The sequence below is a fragment of the Theropithecus gelada genome, chromosome X, assembly GCF_003255815.1.
Source record: "Theropithecus gelada isolate Dixy chromosome X, Tgel_1.0, whole genome shotgun sequence".
Classification (NCBI taxonomy): Eukaryota; Metazoa; Chordata; class Mammalia; order Primates; family Cercopithecidae; genus Theropithecus; species Theropithecus gelada.
In genome coordinates, this window is record NC_037689.1 from 131,949,313 (window position 1) to 131,969,960 (window position 20,648).

Here is a 20,648-nt window from a genome sequence, read left to right on the forward strand (position 1 = left end):
ATGAAATCCTCTGAACAGTTTTCCTGCTTTTTCTAGTAGTAGAAATAGCTAACATTTGTTAGACACTTAACGTGTGCTAGGGACTGTGCTAAGTTTTTAAATTATATGATCCTTTTTAATGCTTATAATCATGTTGTGAGATAGGGAAGTATTCTCATCTTACATGTGAGGAAATTGAGGCTCAGATGAGTTAAGTAACCTGACTGTAGCTAGTAAGTGGCAGAGCTGGGATTTGAATCCAGGGTCAGTTGACTCCCAAGCCAGAACTCCTAATCACCAGGTTACGCTAGACTGTCTTTTAAGCTACACTCCAAAATCGCATTTAAAGAAACAATGATTACAGCTTAGCAGTTTTCTAATAAAGATGGAAATAGTACTGAATTTAGGACATAATCAGACTCCTATTAATATGTTCTATTAAGTAGTAATATCTTGTTAATTTTTAGGACAAAAACCCTATACACATCCTATGTAAGAATATTGTGATATTACCCTCCACATATATTTGTAGCCTCTGAAAATAAAAAGACGATTTCCACATAGTCTTCACTTTGTTATTTATTCAGTACCAGTGTAGTACTTAGCATTTTAAAGAACAGGGTGTCTTCTGTCTGGGAGGAGTCTTACCTGTTGAGATAGTTCAGACTGCTTCCTAGAGCTGGTAAGATTTAAAAAATGGAATGAGTCTAGGAAATATTAATAGGTTAGCCATACCAGAATAGGTCTTTGAGACCCATCCCAGTTGAGTAAGGTGGGATGATTGCAGGGTCTTCCAGCATTAGAGAGGAATTTCAACTCAGATAGGAAGGGATGGGGAAGGGTAAAAGCAGGATTTTTCAGGAGACAGGTGATACACAATAGTCACTGTGAAGAATGAAGTATAATGATGGCAGCATATTTGTCTACTCTACATAGATGTTCTGCAGGTATGTTAAACTCAACCTGTCTAAACCAGTTCATCACCCGCCCCTCCCCAAACCTGATTCTCTTTCTGAATCCTTTACCATCAACTCTTCCTTCTTCCATATCAGTCATGTCAGTCCTATTTGTGGGATGTCTGCCTTTTCTTTCTTAATGCTACCCTATGTCCAGTCTTGCTCCTCCCACCCTTCCAGCATACTACTGATAGTTACCTGATCTCTGCTTTTAAAAGCTAATGCCACTCCCTAACTGGAAACCTTTCATGATTTCTTACTGCATACAATACAATGTCCAGAGGCCTCAGCCTGCCATTCAGAAGTCTTGTCTTAACCCACTTTTTCCATCCTTATCTCATTCTCTCTCCTCTGGGTTTTCCAGGCATCCTGTCTCTGACCCCATTGCGGTGCACATACTGATTTTCACCTCTGCTTGCGGCTCTTTTTTCCTCCTAGCTGCCTCTTAAAAGTTCTATCTCTTTTTGAGATCCAGCTTAAGCTTCACACTTTGTTTCTGTCATATAGCATAACACAGTATGCATTGTATTTGATACACATGTGCAAGCCTTTCTTCTCCACTGTATTGTTGACTCTGTGAGAGTAAGACTGTATTCTCTTTGCCCAGCCTAGCATGACATGGGGATAATGCATAGAAAACTCTTCATATGGTGCTTGATGTCTTCTTTGTGCTCAATAGTGTTCTAATAAATGAGTGGGCACTCATTGTTGGTGGACTTTGAAGATAGAAAGGGCTTCAGCTGGATAATAGTGTGAAGCCTTAATAACAGGCTAGGTATAAATTGACTAGGGAAGTCATGGTGTAGCACAAAATTCCTCTGTTTTGGTTAATTAGTGTTTTAGTGTTGTTTGCAACTTGAGCGGTTTGAAAAGGGAGGAGAGTAATTTAGAGGGAAAAATCAGGTTGGTTATTTTTTTCCAGAGAGTATAGAGAGCTGTGTGTGCCTCAAACATGAGAGTTTTCATGTTTCTTCAGCCTTCGCTCCCTCAGTATAGTTTTGTGTTTATTGTTTCCTTGGGTATTAGTCAAGTTCCCATACAATATGGAGTTTAGAATTTACCTGTTTATCAAATACTTGAGTGCCCACTTTCTACCAGCACAATGCTAGGTACTTTGAATGTAAACATGAATAAATATGGTTTAGCCTTAGAAGTATGTAAAGAATGACACAGGAGAGCTGGGAAAGAGGATCACAATTAATTATGAGAAGTCAGAAGACTCCATAGAAAATGAGAGTTGAAATGTGTTCCTCCAGGAGAGGGAAGCTATGGAAGTCAAAGATGAAGAGTTTCAAGGAGGAGGAAGTGGTCAAAAGATATTAAATAAGTATTAAATGCCAGTGCTATTTATAGTAGATTGTGTGATTTACTTAGCATTCAGTAGGGGCAAAATGGAATACCCACATTGTATAGAATGCTACCACTTTGCTTTCTGCAATCACAGAAGCTGAAGATTCTAGATGACTCTTGGTGCTACTAAATCCTTAGAGCAGTGGTACCTAACCAACTCTACTAAATCAGAAAAGGGGCATGGGTGAGGGTTGTGCTGCAGACAGGTATCTTTTGAAAAAGATTCCCAGATTTTTTTTTTTTTTTTTTTTTAAGACGGAGTCTCACTCTGTCGCCAGGGTGGAGTGCAGTTGTGTGATCTTGGCTTACTGCAACCTCCATCTCCCTGGTTCAAGCGATTCTCCTGCCTCAGCCTCCTGAGTAACTGGGATTACAGGCACGCACCAGCACGCCCAGCTAATTTTTGTATTTTTAGTAGAGATGGGGTTGGGGGTTTCACCATGTTGGCCAGGATGGTCTCGATCTCCTGACCTCGTGATCCGCCCGCCTTGGCCTCCCAAAGTGCTGGGATTACAGGCGTGAGCCACCATGCCCGGCCTCCCAGGTGATTTTTGATGAACAATGCTGGTTATGGACCATTGCCTTGGGTCAGGGGTTGGCAAACTTTCTGTAAAGGACCAGACAATATTTAAGGTTTCGCAAGCTATGTAGTCTCAGTTGAAATCACAGACAATACACAAAGAAATGAGCGTGGCTGTGTTTTAATTAAACTTTTTATTTACAAAAAACAAAGTTTTTTGTAAATAAAAATATTTTTACTTTAATTGTAAAAAAATGTAAATAAAAATATTTACAAATAAAGTTTGTAAATCCCATGGATTAGGCCCACAGGATGCCTTCTGTAGGGAGGAAAAGAGGTAAATTTTCTTCCTGAAGATTTGTTCAGTGGCCTCATTGTCATCTGTGTACCTTAGTGTACATGCATTGTGAATATATTCATATAAATGTGAATTTTTTTAAAAGCTCCAATTATGGCATGCAGATTAATTTTAATGTATGCAGATATTTTACCAGTCATTTATATTAAAATGAACTTTGCTTTACTTTTGAGGTGATAAAGGAGAATGAATGTAAGGTCAAAGAGAAACTTGGAAGTGTAGTGGTGGAGAAAATTGGGTCTTTGGCTATTACTGAATAAATTTTTTTTAATACACAATTTTTTTATTTGCCTCCATTTAATACTTTTTGGCAATTGGGAATACTGTCAAGTAATTTCATTAGAAAATCCTCATTTATTTTTGCTAATGGAGGAGATCCAAAACCAATAATATAAACAAAACATATTCTTGGTTTTGGGGGCTATCTCGGTACTTATTTGAGCATAGATGTGGACGAGGTGTTCTTCACAGACTAAATACAGCAAGCGGCATAGCAGTTTAGAGTACCCTCAGCTGGAAAAACCCATACCCGAGAAAAGCTTGGACATAAAAATCTGAGCTCAGAAAATGTCTGTCTGAATCTTTCAATACACAAAAAGAAACTTCAGAAACTCCAATAAGAGAATTTATATTCCTTGTCGGTCATGATGCAGAAAGTTGGGTAGAGTTGGAGTGTGTTATTCTGAGCAAGGACAGGAGATGAGGTTAAGGCTTAGTTCATTTCCCTCCCATTTCCAAGACATCTGAAATAACCTATTCAGTAACTGCTTAGATTTAGCCTGTTAAATCTAGTAAAAATTTAACGAGTACTTTTCAGTGGCCCTATTTTTTAGAAGTACCTGGAATTTAAGGTCCTAATCTGTTTTTCAAGCAACTTGTCACTTTTCAATGACTGACAGCTTTCAGATTTCACTGTTGTTTTCTGGCTTTCCATTTAAACCTTAAAAGTAGTGTTAAGTTTGTGTTTTTATGAGACCTCCTTCAAAATGCTGTTTTTAACAAATAGTAACTAAAGGATCATACAAACAGTTTTAAGTTCATATTCCACCCTCCCATGAAGTGGCACTTTTTAAGGAATTTTTAACACATAAATTTAACAAATAAAAACTAAAACAGCAGTTAACCAGATAATTCAGAGCCAGAGCCATTCTGTTGTCTAGTTATTTGGATATGTGAGGTATTACTATAAATAAAGCAATGAAGCTGGAGTTAAGGAGCATTTTTGGGTGCATCTCTGAAAACTTGCCCCAACTGTACTGTCACTTTCTAGTATTTATTGGGGGTAATATTATCTGTTATTAAAAACAAAACCAAAAGTCAAGCACCTGCGTAAGGTAAGCTGCTCTCACTTTGTTCTTGGCTCATATCTCCTGTGAAAATATCCTCGGTACAGTGTTCCCTACTCCAAGAGCTTTTGGCATTTTTTTTTTCTTTGCCTACAGGCTCAAGAACGTGACCTCTTTTTGTACCCTCCTTTGCCTTGTCTGTGCATTCGTAGCAGTTTTCTTGGAGCAGATTTCTTGAGAACAGTTGACTGCTTGGCTGTGAGAATGTCTGTCTATACACTGGTAGTCAGTTACTGACAGACATATTATAGGGCGATGAAGCTGGACAAAGCTAAGTTGCAGGCAGCCTTTCCTCCCTCAGTTCCTATGGCTCTGTCTGACCATTAGGTTCCAGCTTTTCCCCAAGAGCCTATCGTAGAAGTTGACAATCTCATTTTCATTTTACTCCCCTATAGTTACGGAGAAAGCAGTATTTTGCCTTGTGCTCTTTAAGACTTCTTTTTGCAAACTGAATTTCAGTCCTGTCCTAGTTAAGTTGACTGAGGAGCAGGTATGTCCCAGCCTCTGGCTCCTACCCGACATTAGCTAAGTCTCAGTCCATTTAGTTCCTTGTGTCTCCTCTCATGCATGACTTAGTTCCTCTTTCATCAGTGGGTCAGCTCCTTGAGACTCTGCTTATGTTGCACAATTTAACCTTAAGTTAGTGTAGCTTATAGAGATGCCGTGCAAATATCTGTAATAAGACAGGGCCTCTTTTTCCAGTATCCCTAATTTGAAGCTGGTAATTAATTACTAAGGTTTGCTAGGTCGACTAGGTAGCAAACTGAATAGGAGAGTAAAAGAAAAATCATTGTTAATGAAGAAATTTTCACCTCTATCTAAATTAAGAACTTGAAATCAGGATACAAGCAGGATAAGCTGAGAATTAACATGTATGCCTATGATGGGGGCAGGAATTAGCCCTCAACAGAATGTTTGATACACGGAGCAGGCCTTTTTTGGGGGGATTGGGGGAGAGATCTTCCATTGTTCTTGAAAAACACGTTTCTGTCAGGTTAACTTTCATTTTCCCACGTTTAAGGAAACCATGGATACTGTGTAAGCATGATGGTACATGGCAGTTGACAGTCATTTTGCTGAAGCCCCAGTAGGGACTGTGGTAAATTGGAGAGCAAATGTTTTGTGTAAAGGGAGATACTGGAGCCATTATTAGGGTATAACCAACCAGGTGCCTTGTGGTAGAGGGGTCCCCATTTTCTAGTTATTTCACATTTTTCTAGGGAACACCTCTGTTTTATTTTTATTTCCTATAACATTTTTTAAACTGGACTAGCCACCTATCTGGTTTCTCAGCTCCTTTAATTTTTCTTTTTATCTCATCTTAGTTCTCAACCTTGTTTCTAGTGGGGCTAATCTTTTCTCTGAAACATTCTTGCCGCTGTTGATTCTGTGCTCCTCCAACTGGATTGATCTCCCCAATTTCACCATTCCCAGTCCTAGATCAGAATGTTTAAATATTTTTAGAAGTAGCTGAAGATAATTATGTTAAATCTGCAGGTATTAGAAACATGAATGAGAAAAAATATGCCGTAAGATTAAAATCGTCAATAATAGAGTATGTTTGCAGTGACATACTTACTGAGCACTACTTTGTAAGGCACAGTGTTAGTCTTCAAAAATAAATTCTGTATAGAATGAATTGATTGATAAAATTTATGTATTTATAAAGATAATTAGCCATATAATGGAGTAAAATGATAAGCGCCAAAATGAACAGTTTATATATATATGTATCTGTTAAGTCCCATAGGAGTTTAGAGATAAAGGATTGTTTTAGAGGTTGGAATATAGCATGGTAGACTAAGATAATTTTCCCTTTTTGTATTCATAGGTAAGCAAGCAAATGTAAACATTGTATTTTGGTTATATTATGGATAATTTTTGCTATTTTGTTAGCACCTTGCCGGAAATTCGACTGCTTATATGTGAATGCTGCATAAAATAGGTCTTGTGAATTCTAATTTAGCAAAATTCCAACTCCTAACCTTGTAAAGAAGTTTCCACTCTGAAAATATTTTTTATTGATATGTCTTCCTCTTTCTTCTCTTTCTTGAGTGAAACTGACTATAAAAGTAAAGTAAGCTTTAAAAAAATTATCTGTCTTGAGTTGCTATAATTAACTGGTTATTTGCAAAATGCATTTGTTTCACCATAGCAGCTTAAAACCAGTTACTTTGGGCAGATTTAAATTTATAACCAGCCAAAAACTATTTTGGTATATTTTGGGTTTTTGGTTCCCATCTTATTCTCACCAGACTGAGAGATGGGTATTGAAAGCATTTACTAGAGTTTTCCTAATTTGTTTTTTAAATAATATTTTTGCATATGAAAGTACTTTTGCCCATTGTAGAAAAATCAAAATACAGGGCATTATAAAGAAAACCAGCCACCCAGAGATAGCCACTTAGCATTTTGCTGTTTTTACTTCTACCTGTTTTAAAGAATCTATGTTATAAACATAGTTGGGTTCATAATTCACATAGTTTTGTATTCTGCCTCATTTTTTTAACTTAACATTACACATAGATCTTCCTGTGCCATTCCAATTTATTTGAAAAGAATGGCTGTAGAACATTTTCTCGTTTGTATAATTTATTTAAACATTTTTCTTTTTCTTTTTCTTTTCTTTCTTTCTTTTTTTTTTCTTTTCTTTTTTTTTTGAGATGGACTTTCACTCTTTTTGCCCAGGCTGGAGTGCAGTGGTGCAATCTCGGTTCACCGCAACCTTCGCCTTCTGGGTTCAACCGATTCTCCTGCCTCAGGCTCCCGAGTAGCTGGGATTACAGGCATGCACCACCACACCCGGCTAATTTTGTATTTTTAGTTGAGACGGGGTTTCTCCGTGTTGGTCGGGCTGGTCTCAAACTCCCAACTTCAGGTGATGTGCCTGCCTTAGCCTCCCAAAGTGCTGGGATTACAGGCATGAGCCACTGCACCCGACCCTAAACATTTTTCAGTTGTTGATAGGTGGTTTTACATTTTAGACTGTTCTAAATAATTCTACAGTGAATGTGCTTGTGCATTAATTGCTTGAGTCTGATTAATTTTTAGACTAGATTTATAGAGTAAAATTACTGGCTTAGAGAATACAAATTTAAAAAAAAAACCTTGTTAAATCAGGCAAATTGCATTCTAGAGAGTATGTACCAATTTCCAGCTGTATACAAGAGTGCCCATCTTAACTGTATCTTGTCAATGTTGAGCTCAATATAGTATTTTAAATGGCACCTCTCTTTTCAGTTTTGCTTGCTAATTGAATTTAATAATTTTTTTTCAAAATGTACCCATCTAAACCTGTTTTAGATGTAAGTTTCAAGATAAACTACTTTCCCTAAAGTTCTTAGTGAAGTGGGATAGTGTTTGATGCTTTAAAAAAATAGATTGCAAAATAGCATGTGTAGAATTACGTTTCACGTAAGCATTGTAATACTGTGAGGCATCTCTGCTTGGTGAGTATGAGTGATTTAAAAATTTTCTTTGTGCTCTTTTGTGTCTTCTAAAATTTCTTTAATATAATAGAACTTTGTAATTAAGCAACAGTTCAAATGCTCTACCTCCTTAAGAATTTATAAGCCATGCAAAAGCTTTGCCTTCTTGATAATTTGGCATAGTATTTCTTTTTACAGTAGTACTTTGAAGTTTCTGTATTTATTTAAGGAAGAAAGGGGTATTTCTTGTATCAATAGTGGGCACTGACCCTCATGTTTTCTGGGAAACAGCTGTAGCAAGACTGTTTCTGTTTCTTATATATGAATATTTTTAAAATGATAGCTTGAATGAGAGTGTGAGTGTTTGACTTGCTTAGAGAAATGTAAGAAATTTTATTGGAATTTATATTAGCCTCTTGATACACCAATATTGCTTAGAGGCCGAGTAATCCAAAAGTTAGGAATGCTAAGTGTTCTTCATGTTCAAATTAATAAAAAGAGGGATGAGAACACTTTAGAACAAGATGTCCAGCAACCAAGTAACAAATGAACAGTTTTTTAGATTTAGCTTGTTATGAATCTATTTGGGCATGTCATCTACAGTTAAATGGCCTCATTATAAATGTTCACTTGGTACAGTACATTATGATATGTTAATCAAAACCACTGAAAGTCATTGTTACATAACTTTTTAAAGATAACTTTTTTCCTAAATGTAGAGTATGAGCTAGTTAATCAATATGAATTATCCATTAAATTCAAAAGGTAAGGTATAATAAAATACATTGAAAGCATCTGTTATATGTTTACCTGAATTCGTAATGCAAGAGGTAAGTGACATAGATTAAACTGAAGTACCGTGCATATTTTCACAATATAATCAACTTGACATCATAAAATAGTCTCAGAGCTCAAGGTATTAAAAACACTACCTAATTCTTTTATCCTCTCTCCTTCCCTCACTTTAAATGGATTTTACCAGGTTTTCAAATAGTAAGTTATGTGAGATTTTTTTCCCACAGAGTCTCATTAATTAAGTGGAATTTCTTTTTTTTTTTTTTTTTTTTTTTTTTTAAGACGGAGTCTCGCTCTGTTGCCCAGGCTGGAGTATAGTGGCGCGATCTTGGCTCACTGCAACCTCCACCTCCTGGGTTCAAGCAGTTCTGCTTCAGCCTCCCAAGTAGCTGGGGTTACAGACGTGCGCTACCACGCCCAGCTAATTTTTTGTATTTTTAGTAGAGTTGGGGTTTCACCATATTGGCCAGGCTGGTCTTGAACTCCTGACCTTGTGATCCGCCCGCCTCTGCCTCCTAAAGTGCTGGGATTACAGGCATGAGCCACCATGCCTAGCAATTAAGTGGAAATTTTAAGAGAAACATTTTTTTCTGGTATGAGACATTTTTTCCAGTTACTTATACCCAGGAAGATCTGGATTGCATAAAAAGTTCTCTTTTATAATGTTACATACAGCTCACATTCCTGAATTACAGTATTTCAAATTTTCTCTTGACCATAATGAAATAATAGACATTAATAATATTCTGTTAATTTTGTCAGTGTTTAACGTGGGAACAAAATACCCCAGAAGAGTTTTATTCCGGTTATTCTAAGGAGAGAAAACAAGAAAAATAGCATTAATTACAAAAGTTTTCAATAACCAATTTGTTTCCTTGACAGAAATTGATATGCCTCTTATCTGATATACAGCCTTAGAAAGTCACATACTAATAATAATATTTTGTCGTTTTGCCTTAGATGTGTTCTTTGTGCCATTGTCCTGGAGCAACAATTGGTTGTGATGTGAAAACATGTCACAGGACATACCACTACCACTGTGCATTGCATGATAAAGCTCAAATACGAGAGAAACCTTCACAAGGAATTTACATGTAATTATTTAACTTCTCTTTAAGTTTTTTTTTTTCTTTTTTTTAATAATTATACTTTCTTTGGGCTTTTGTAAAAATTTTTCCCATTTCAAAGCATTTCATCGTCATCATAAAGGGTGTTTTTGATAAGAAATTTAATACTTAGAGAAATAGTACAGAAAGTTTAATAATATTTTTTGAATCCAGCTAGTGAATGGGGGTGAAGTGTACTGCTCATTTTCTTAACTTGAAAAGTGAGTTTAATTTAGTCTGCTTACTAATTTTTGATTTCTTCATTTTTTATAGGGTCTATTGCCGAAAACACAAGAAAACTGCACATAACTCCGAAGGTACATCATTTAGCCACGTTTCAGCCACTTTTCAGTTTCAAGAAGAAATTTGAGTACAAATTAGTGAATTGTACTATATCAATTTTAACCATAAGATATATCTCAACATTCAGTACATTTAGAAGAATTGAGAAAAGTGTTAGGATAAACTAATGTGCATAGTAAAAAGATCTGAACTTTTTTTTTTTTCTGAAACGAAGTCTTGCTCTGTCACCCAGGCTGGAGTGCAGTGGCGTGATCTCAGCTTACTGCAACCTTAGCCTTCCAGTTTCGAGCAATTCTCCTGCCTCAGCCTCCTGAGTAGCTGGGATTACAGACGCACGCCATCATGCCAGCTTATTTTTGTATATTTAGTAGAGACAGGGTTTCACCATGATGGCCAGGCTGCTCTTGAACTCCTGACCTCGTGATCCACCTGCCTCAGCCTCCCAAAGTGCTGGGATTACAGGCGTGAGCCATCGCGCCCAGCCAAGATCTGAACTTGTAAGAAAACTTTTACCCCAAAGTCCTTGTAAAGTATATGTTGAAAATCTATCTTTAGTAAGAAATTACGCTGGTGGCTGCATGTTTCGTTTCTTTTTTTTTTTTGAGATGGAGTCTCACTCTGTTGCCCAGGCTGGAGTGCAGTGGTGCAATCTCGGCTCACTGCAAGCTCCGCCTCCTAGGTTCACACCATTCTCCTGCCTCAGCTTTCCGAGTAGCTGGGACGACAGGCGCCTGCCACCACGCCTGGCTAATTTTTTGTATTTTTAGTGGAGACGGGGTTTCACTGTGTTAGCCAGAATGGTCTTGATCTCCTGACCTCGTGATCCGCCCACCTCGGCCTCCCAAAGTGCTGGGATTACAGGCGTGAGCCACCGCACCTGGCCTCGTTTCTTTTCTGTTTTCTTTCTTTTTTTGAGACGGAAGCTTGCTGTGTTGCCCAGAGTGCAGTGGCGCAATCTCGGATCACTGCAGCCTCTGCCTCCTGGGTTCAGGCGATTCTCCCGCCTCGGCCTCCTGAGTAGCTGGGATTACAGGCACCCACCACTACACTCTGCTAATTTTTGTATTTTTAGAAGAGACGGGATTTCGCCATGTTGGCCAGGCTGGGCTTGAACTCCTGACCTCAGGTGATCCACTCTCCTCGGCCTCCCAAAGTGCTGGAATTACAGGCATGAGCCACTGTGCCTGGTCAGCTGTGTGTTTCTTTAAGGATGCTAATTGGGATCCTTGCTACTGTCATATTATAAATGATGTGAACTTGGTAATAGTAGTACATTTTGTGATCACCAGGCTTTCTGTTAAATTTTTATTCACATTTGTAGTACTTAAAAAAATGCGAATGTGTTAATAAGTAACCAAATTTAAAATACAAACTTTAAACATTATTTTATAGTTTGTTTCTACTTAAATTTATATAAAACCAGGTTAGTCATGTTTATATGTAGTTAGCCAAGTTGTACTTGGTCTGTAAAAAGTATGGGAAAACTCTGATACTGAGTTCTGACTTGTTTCAAACATTTTCAAACAGATGGTTTTGATACTTTTACTAGCAATATAAAATGGCTTAGATGTAATCTGCAATTGTTCTATTCCTTCATTTAGATTAGAAATCTTTAAAATTTTTGTTTGCTTTTGAGAATATGTTGCTTAGAATTATAATGGTTTGAGCACTGTTGTTTTAGGAAGTTGTTTCTTTTATAAAGATTTACCTAATTATTGATATTCGCATGTTAAAATTGGTGGCCCTTTTTGATCTCTAGATCTTGGCTTTTGTAATACAAAACAATATTGTTTCCACTTCTGGACTTGAGATTAGTCCAAATACTTTAAAGTATTGGTTAAAAACACAGTCATTAGCAAAATCTAGTCTTTAAGGTAAACAAACTGGATAAATAATAACAATGTTTTTCGAGGTGATAAAATATGACGCAAAAAAACCTTAATAATGCTTTTCTTCTGTTTTCTCCTCACTGAATTCTAGAATTGAATTGGAAAATCCTTTGTGAAAGATTGAGTATGCTTTTCCACCTTTAATTATTTCAGATTTTAACAGTACATTTATTTCATACTCTTTAAGATTATAGTGGCCCTGTATGGTTTTTTCTTAATCAATTTTTAATTTTTGTGAGTACAGAGTAGGTGTATATATTTATGGGGTGCATGAGATATTTTGATACAGGCATGCAATGTTAAATAAGCACATCATGGAGAATGGGGTATCCATCCCCATTTCAAACAATCCAAGTTAAGCTGAGGATTTAGACAATGTTATGCTGTATGTTAAGCTGAGGATTGAGACTATGTTATGCTGTATGTTAAGCTGAGGATTGAGACTCATGATCTGATGAATACAAGTATGAGCACACTGAGACAGGATATTTGAGATAATTAAGGATGATTAATATATACTGATTAATATAAACAGCTCCCATTTTATTCCCTGAATTTCTGAAGCTGATAGTACCATCTAGTGGTAGGGAGAAGTCACTGCAAACTATATAAAGGAGAATAATTTTGGCCATGTTTTAGCACTGTGAAACTTAATAGTGAGAGATCTAAATTCATACTTTTCAAGACAACTTTTCTTTTAATGTAACTGGCAGCATTATTATAACTTCAGATTTGTGATACAATTAATTTGAATTTGGGATTCGATGTGTACGTCTGTAGAACAGTGGGCGGGGGTTTGTATCATTTTTATATATAGTGTATTTATATTCACATTGTGGACCTTGAAAGAATAATTCTATAAAGTATTAAAGCTTTATGTTTATTGATTTCTGGCTTTTATCACATTGATCTATATCAAATTTAGTTGATTTTGAGTGCTTTGTCAGAAACAGAACTTCCAATTATTCCATTGTTCTAATGGGAAACGTATGTTCTCCTTTATGATCGTGATTTATGATGGGAGGTTATAGGATTGTATTTCAGGGACTGTCTTTTAAGAATTGTGCTGCACTAGTCTCCAGAGCAAAGAGGAATGAATATCTATGGTAATGTCTTGGTCATTTGCCATCTGTGGCTCAATACTTACTTTGCTAATACTTGATATGATAAATGCTATTAATATATCATTCAGTCTGCCATGTTAGCTTTATATAAAATGAGCTCTTTTGAAATACTAAATTTGAGAATAATTGCATAATATAGCAATTCAATTTTCCCATCACAAATAAAATATTATTGAATATTAAATACCTAAAACCTATGTCATCCGTTTTGCTTCAGAAAAAGTGGACTGTGAATTTGAAAAGCAATTTAAAATCTATATGGAGTTTTTAACTATCATTATGTCACTAGGTTATTAGAATGCCCATCCCAGGAACTATATGTATTTACCTGTTAGTGGTGATGGGCTTAGATAAGCTGCCTATAAAATCATTCCAAACATACAAGAAAGCATTTCTGGGCTGGCGCAGTGGCTCACTCCTGTAATCCCAGCACTTTGGGACGACAAGGCTAGTGGATCACCTGAGGTCAGGAGTTCGAGACCAGCCTGGCCAACATGGTGAAACCCCGTCTCTACTAAAAATACAAAAATTAGCTGGGTGTGGTGGCGCACACCTGTAATCCCAGCAACTCAGGAGGCTAAAGCGGGAGAATTGCTTGAACCCAGGAGGCGGAGGTTGCAGTGAGCCGAGATTACGCCATTTGCACTCCAGTCTGGGTGACAGAACAAGACTCAGTCTCCAAAATAAAAGGAAAGCATTTCTGATGCAAAATATCTCCCCTATCAATGGTGACAGTTAACTGAGGACACAGTCCCTCTGGAATTATATACAAGCTGGTAAATATATTTCAGCTACTATTTGCCAGGCCTGTTAGGTAATTGGGGAGATAGGGATAAATTAGATGGGTCTCTGCCCCAAAGGGCTTGAAGTCTAATGTGAGAGATGTACACTAAATAAATAGTTGCACAAGTAATAGGTTACAATTGTAATAAATCATATGAATGAGAAATTAGAGTGCCATGAGCAAATGTTTGGGGGGACCTGTGAGAAAATTTCTTTTAAATTAAGTCTTAAAAGACTAAAGAGGATTATGCAGAAGGAACAGGATCTTTGAAAACTTAGACAGGAAGGAACTTGATACTTCCAAGGAATTGATAGAAAGCTATGTAAGTAAAAGATAGATCGGGGCAGGCATGGTGGTTCATGCCTGTAATCCCAGCATTTTGGGAGGCTCCAGTGAGGAGATGGCTTACGGCCAGGAGTTTAAGACCAGCCTGGACAACATAGCGAGACCCTCTCTCTACAAAAAATTTAAAAATTAGCTGAGCATGGTTCTGTGCACCTATAGTCCCAGCTACTCAGGAGGCTGAGGCAGGAGGATTACTTGAGCCCAGAATTTCAAGGCTGCAGTGAGCTACGATCACGCCACTGCACTCCAGCCTAGGCAACAGAGTGAGACTCTGTCTCTTACTCAAACAAACAAAAATGATAGGTAGAGTGGCACATGAGGTTGGGAGGAGAATACATGGGCCAGATTGGTAGGGATTTTGAATATCATCCTAAGAACAGCAAGAGGTAATTGAGGGTTTTAAGCAAACAGAATGGCTTGTTGTAGGAATCCTGTTTAGTAATGATAGCAGGCTTGGACTAGAGTTGTAATTACGGGGTTGAGCAGAAGTAGACAAATTTAGGAAGAGTGTTTGAAGATAGAATTGATAGCACTTAGCAGGTGCATCCAGTATAGAGATGAGGGAAAAGAGATATTAGAGATGACTCCAAGGTTTCTGGCATATGCAAATGGGTGACTGATGTTGCCATTTGCTTAGATAACAGGAGAGGTGAAGTAAGCTTTTGGGGAAAGTTGATGACTTAAGTTTGAAAGATCAAGTTTAAGATACCTATTGGCCGGGCGCGGTGGCTCAAGCCTGTACTCCCAGCACTTTGGGAGGCCGAGATGGGTGGATCACGAGGTCAGGAGATCGAGACCATCCTGGCTAACACGGTGAAACCCCGTCTCTACTAAAAAATACAAAAAACTAGCCGGGCAAGGTGGCGGGCGCCTGTAGTCCCAGCTACTCGGGAGGCTGAGGCAGGAGAATGGTGTAGACCCGGGAGGTGGAGCTTGCAGTGAGCTGAGATGCGGCCACTGCACTCCAGCCTGGGTGACAGAGCGAGACTCCGTCTCCAAAAAAAAAAAAAAAAAAAGATACCTATGAGCTAGTTAAGTGGGGATATCAGAGAAGCAGATGGATTGATTATATGGTTCTTGTTCTCAGAATAGAGACCTTGGCTAGAGATAGAAATTTGCCAAGTGAGAGTATAAATAATTGCATCTTTGTGAGTGGAGTAAAAATCCCCTAAGGAGAGAGTTCAGAAGAGGAAAGGGCTTAGGACTGAGCCTTGAGGAACTTTTAACAATTAAAGGCTGGGTATAGAAGGATGGGCCTGCAAAGGGAGAGAGAAACAATGGCTAGAGAGGGAGGAGGAAAGTCAGATTAGTGTTACATCCTGGAAACCAAAGGAAGGAAGAGAGTAGTTCCTGAAGGAACCAAATGGTCAACTTGGTAGACTGTTGAAAAAGCATCCATTGGATTCAGTGACAACGGAGCCATGGGTGACCTTAGAAAATAGTTTGGGTAAAGTAATAGGGGCAAAAGCCATATTGATATGCACCTCGGCAAATGGGAAGTGAGAAATTGGAGATTTGTGACATGGCATGTTACATACATGTCAAAATTCATAGAATGTACCACACTAAGAGTACCCTAATGTAAACTGTGGACTTCAGGTAATAATGATATGCCTATATTGGTTCATCCATTGTAACAAATGTACCACTCTGGTGTAGGATGTTAAGAGTAACACAGGTAAGCCTCCTAATAAGTTTGCTTGTAAAGGGGAGGGGAATAGTTAGAAGGAAGTTAAAGGGTGGCTTTTTTCCCTTGATTAATAGACTTTATTTTTAGAACAGTTTTAGGTTCATAGCAAAATTGAGCAGAAAGTACAGAGTTCCCATATATCTCCTGTTCCCCAACCCCTAACACACACACACACACACACACACACACACACACACACACAGCCTACCCACTATTAACATCCCACACCAGACTGGGTGATATTGGCACATCATTATCACCCAAAGTCCATAGTTTAAGTTAGTACACTCTTGGTGTGGTACATGCTATGGGTTTTGACATGTATATAATGACATGTACCTACCATTACAGTATCATACAGAATCATTTCATTGCCCTGAAAATCCCCTGTGCTCCACCTGTTCATCCCTTTTCCCTCCTAAACCTCTGGCAACCACTGATACTTTTACTGTCTCCATAGCTTTGCCTTTTCCAGGATGTCATGGTTGGAATCATACAGTGTATAGCTTTTTTCAGATTGGCCTCTTTCACTTAATTGCCTTTTATTTTTATTTATTATTTTGAGACAGAGTCTCACTCTATCACACAGGCTGGAGTCCAGTGGCTCAATCATGGCTCACTGCAGCCTCAGCCTCCCAGGCTCAAGTGATCCTCCCACCTCAGCCTCCTGAGTAGATAGAACTACAGGCATGTGCCACCACACCTGGCTAATTTTTTTTTTTTTTTTTGGTAGAAATGGGGTTTTGCCACATTGCCCAGGCTGGTCTCAAACACCTGGGTTCAAGCAGTCCTCCACCTCAGCCTTTCAAAGTGCTGGGATTACAAGTGTGAGCCACCACTCCCAGCCTTTGGCTTTTTTTTTTTTTTAAGGAGGAGAATTAATTGATTGATAGACACTTATGAGAAAGGATGCTTTGGGTAGGAAGAGATTGAAGGTAAAGGAAAAAGCATTCAGCACACAAGCAAAACAACTGGCCTGTGATAAGAGGGCATTTCCACTGTAGTAGGAGGAAACAAAGAGGATAAGTGGCTCCTATCTGGTCTGTCTTCTCTGTGAAGGAGAATGTAGCGAAAGGTGTGAGGGTTGGAAGCTGGAGGAAAGAGAACTATTTGAAAGAATAGCTCTGAAGACGGGGAGAGGAAGTTTGCTTGGAGAAATGTAAGGTTTCCAGAATAGGTTAAGGGCGCTGTTGAGGTTAGTACCTATGAGTTTATGCAGTGATTCCCATCAGTCAAGTGATGTGACTTTTCCACCAGTAATTCAGGATCCTGTATGTGCATAGAGAAAGTGGCTAGTAGGGTAAATAAAAATTGGGATCTTGCCAAGTGAGTTTAATGAAGTAAAGGGATATGGGAGTTTCAGATATTTGCAAGAGAGCAGTTTGAGCGAGATAGGGAGGGAAGTGATGGCAGGAGAACAAGAAACAAGAAGTCATCAATGGACTGGAGGTCCTAATAGGGTTGAAGAACAATGAGAATGAAAGTACTTAGGAAAACAAGCATTTGTGGTCCCAGAGTGTGACATAGGGATGTCAGAAATAGAACCATTTTATGTGATTATAAGGTTTTTGAGTGTGGTAAATTGGGGAGAGTAATGCCCAATTTACCAGTACACCAACACTCCTCCTAGTATTATAAAGCCCTGTCTGTCCCTTTACTGATTGTCTTCTCTTCTTAACCACTATTTTCCTCATCTTACCTTCTTCCTAGTTTATGCTCCATCTTCTTCCTCCTAAGTTCTCACATCATTTAACAGTGTGAAGTAGAAAGGATATCTGGACAGAAAGGATATCTGGACAGAAAGTCTGAAACTGCCCCACGAGGTCTTAACTTGTTTAACTTATTCACAAGGTGAAGTGTCCTCATGTATCAAATGAGACAAATTTTAGTTTTGGGGGAGTTGGGGAGGGCATAATTTAGTGACAGATATGTAACAAACATTAAAATACAGTGGTGACATCATGGCTGCATTTTACTCTTAAACCTTTCAGGAAAAAATGTGTATGGATATTGAGAGAGAATGAATGATAAAGCAAATGTGGTAAAATATTATTTTTAGAATCTGAGTGAAGGGTATACAGGAATTTTTATGACAACTTTTTTTATAAGTCTGAAATTGCTTGATAAAGTGGTGATAAGTGTTAGAACTACAGTGACCCACAAAATCCCGTGCTTTCTGAGATGGTGTAAAGGAATCTTTTGTGCCTAACCTTGGAGGCTATAGTCTGTATTTTATTCAAGAACCTGGTGGATTCCCTAATGGACAGTTCTGAAACTTTATATTAGAAATTGCTTGTCAAATGATATAACTCAGATTATGTTTCAGGAAATAGGGTCACCATAGTTATGTTAAAAGTATCTTTAAAATGTTATAATTTATGTAGATTTGCAGCCTTTACCTGCTTTAATATTTACTTAGTGTTTTGTTTGTTTTTTGTTTGTTCATTTGGTTGAGACAGAGTCTCATTCTGTTGCCCAGGCTAGAGTACAGTGGCACGATCTCAGCTCACTGCAACCTCTGCCTCCCTGGTTCAAGTGATTGTCCTGCCTCAGCCTCCCGAGTAGCTGGGATTACAGGCAAGCGCCACCGCGCCCAGCTAATTTTTCTATTTTTAGTAGAGGCAGGGTTTCACCATGTTGGCCCGGATGGTCTCAATCTCCTGACCTCGTGATCCACCTGCCTTGGCCTCCCAAAGTGGTGGGATTACAGGCGTGAGCCACTGCACCTGGCCACAGTTTGCATTACTTTTATTAAATAGAAATATAGGGAGATTTCGATGTTGGTATTAAGCTCTTTAAAAACCTTTTAAGTTGAGTAGCACTGAATAGACTTATGAAGTACTGGGAAGCAGTATTATATACTGGTTAAGAGTATTGGCTTTGAAATAAGGTCTGTATTTGAATCTTAGCTCTGCCACATCCTAGGCACATGATCTGGGGCAAATTACTTGATCTCTCTCAGAGGAGAGCGTTAGATATTGCATCTGTAAAATTTGTTTTGTTTTTTTTTTTTAAACCTACCTCATAGGATTATTCTAAGGATTAAATGAAAAATAATGTGTGTACAACTCTAAACAATGGCTCAGTACAGGCATACCTTACTTTATTGCACTTCAGTTTTTTGTGCTTCACAGATACTGCATTTTTTACAAATTGAAGATTTGTGGCAACGTTGCATTGAACAAGTCTGTTGGCATCATTTTTTCTGACAGGATGTACTCACTTTGTTTCTGTCACATTTTGGCAATTCTCACAATATTTCAAACCTTTTCATTTTTTTTATCCGTTTTGGTGATCTATGATCAATAATCTTTGATATTGCTATTGCAAATTGTTTTGGGACATCATGAACCGTGCCCATGTAAGACAGTGAACTTAATTGATAAATGTGATGTGTGTTCTGGCTGCCTACCCAACCAACCATTCTCCATCTCTCTCCCTCTTTTTGGGCTTCCCTATTCTCTAAGACATAACAGTATTGAAATTAGACCAATTAATAACCCTCTAATGGCCTCTTAAGTGTTTAAGTAAAAGGGAGAGTTGTACTTTTCTCACTTTAAATTCAAAGCTGAAATTATTAAGCTTAGTGAGGAAGGCATGTTGAAAGCTGAGACAGGCCAAAAGCTAGGCCTCTTGTACCAAACAACCAAGTTGTGAATGCAAAAAAAAAAGTTCTTGGAGGAAGTTAAAAGTGCTATTCCGGGGAACACACAAATGATAAGAAAGTGAAACAGCCCTATTGCTGATATGGGGAAAGTTTTGGTGGTCTGGATAGAAGATAAACCAGCCACAACATTCCCTTAAGCCAAAGCCTAATCTAGAGCAAGCCTCTGATTCTTCAATTCTATGAAGGCTGAGAGAGGTAAGGAATCTACAGAAGAAAAATTTGAAGCTAGCAGAGGTTGGTTCATCAGATTTAAGGAAAGAAGTCTCCATAACAATAAAGGTACAAGGTGAAAGCAGCAAGTGCTGATGTAGAAATATAGTGAGTTATACAGAGGATCTAGCTAAGATCATTGGTGAAGTTGCCTACACAAAACAACAGATTTTTAATATCAATGAAACAGCCTTGTATTGGAGGAAGATGCCATCTAGGACATTCGTAGCTAGAGAGACGTCAATGCCTGGACTCAAAGCTTCAAAGTACAGACTGAGTCTTGTTAGGGGCTAATGCAGCTGGTGACTTTAAAGCTAATCCTCATTTACCATTTTAAAAATCCTAGGGCCCTCAGAATTACAATAAATCTACTCTGTTTATGCTCTATAAATGAATGATAGCACATCTGTTTATAGCATGGTTTACTGAATATTTTAAGCCCACTCTTTTTTTTTTTTTTTTTTGAGACGGAGTCTCACTGTGTCTCCCAGGCTGGAGTGCAGTGGCGCGATCTCGGCTCACTGCAAGCTCCGCCCCCCGGGTTCACGCCATTCTCCCGCCTCAGCCTCCCAAGTAGCTGGGACTACAGGCGCCCGCTACCGCGCCCGGCTAGGTTTTTGTATTTTTAGTAGAGACGGGGTTTCACCATGTTAGCCAGGATAGTCTCGATCTCCTGACCTTGTGATCCACCCGCCTCGGCCTCCCAAAGTGCTGGGATTACAGGCTTGAGCCACCGCGCCCGGCCTAAGCCCACTCTTGATACCTACTGGTCAGAGAAAAAGATTCCTTTCAAAATAT

The 20,648-nt window shown here is 38.4% G+C and overlaps 1 protein-coding gene across 3 annotated transcripts in view; it reads left to right on the top strand.

Moving 5' to 3' along the window:
* The window catches only part of PHF6 (PHD finger protein 6), a 56,179-nt gene that overhangs the window by 9,811 nt on the left and 25,720 nt on the right, over positions 1-20,648 (top strand). For all 3 annotated transcript variants that reach the window (XM_025373205.1, XM_025373207.1, XM_025373206.1), the window contains 2 exons: positions 9,693-9,826; positions 10,112-10,155. In XM_025373205.1, the coding sequence (XP_025228990.1) occupies positions 9,693-9,826; positions 10,112-10,155 (178 nt within the window). The remainder of the gene's footprint in view (positions 1-9,692; positions 9,827-10,111; positions 10,156-20,648) is intronic.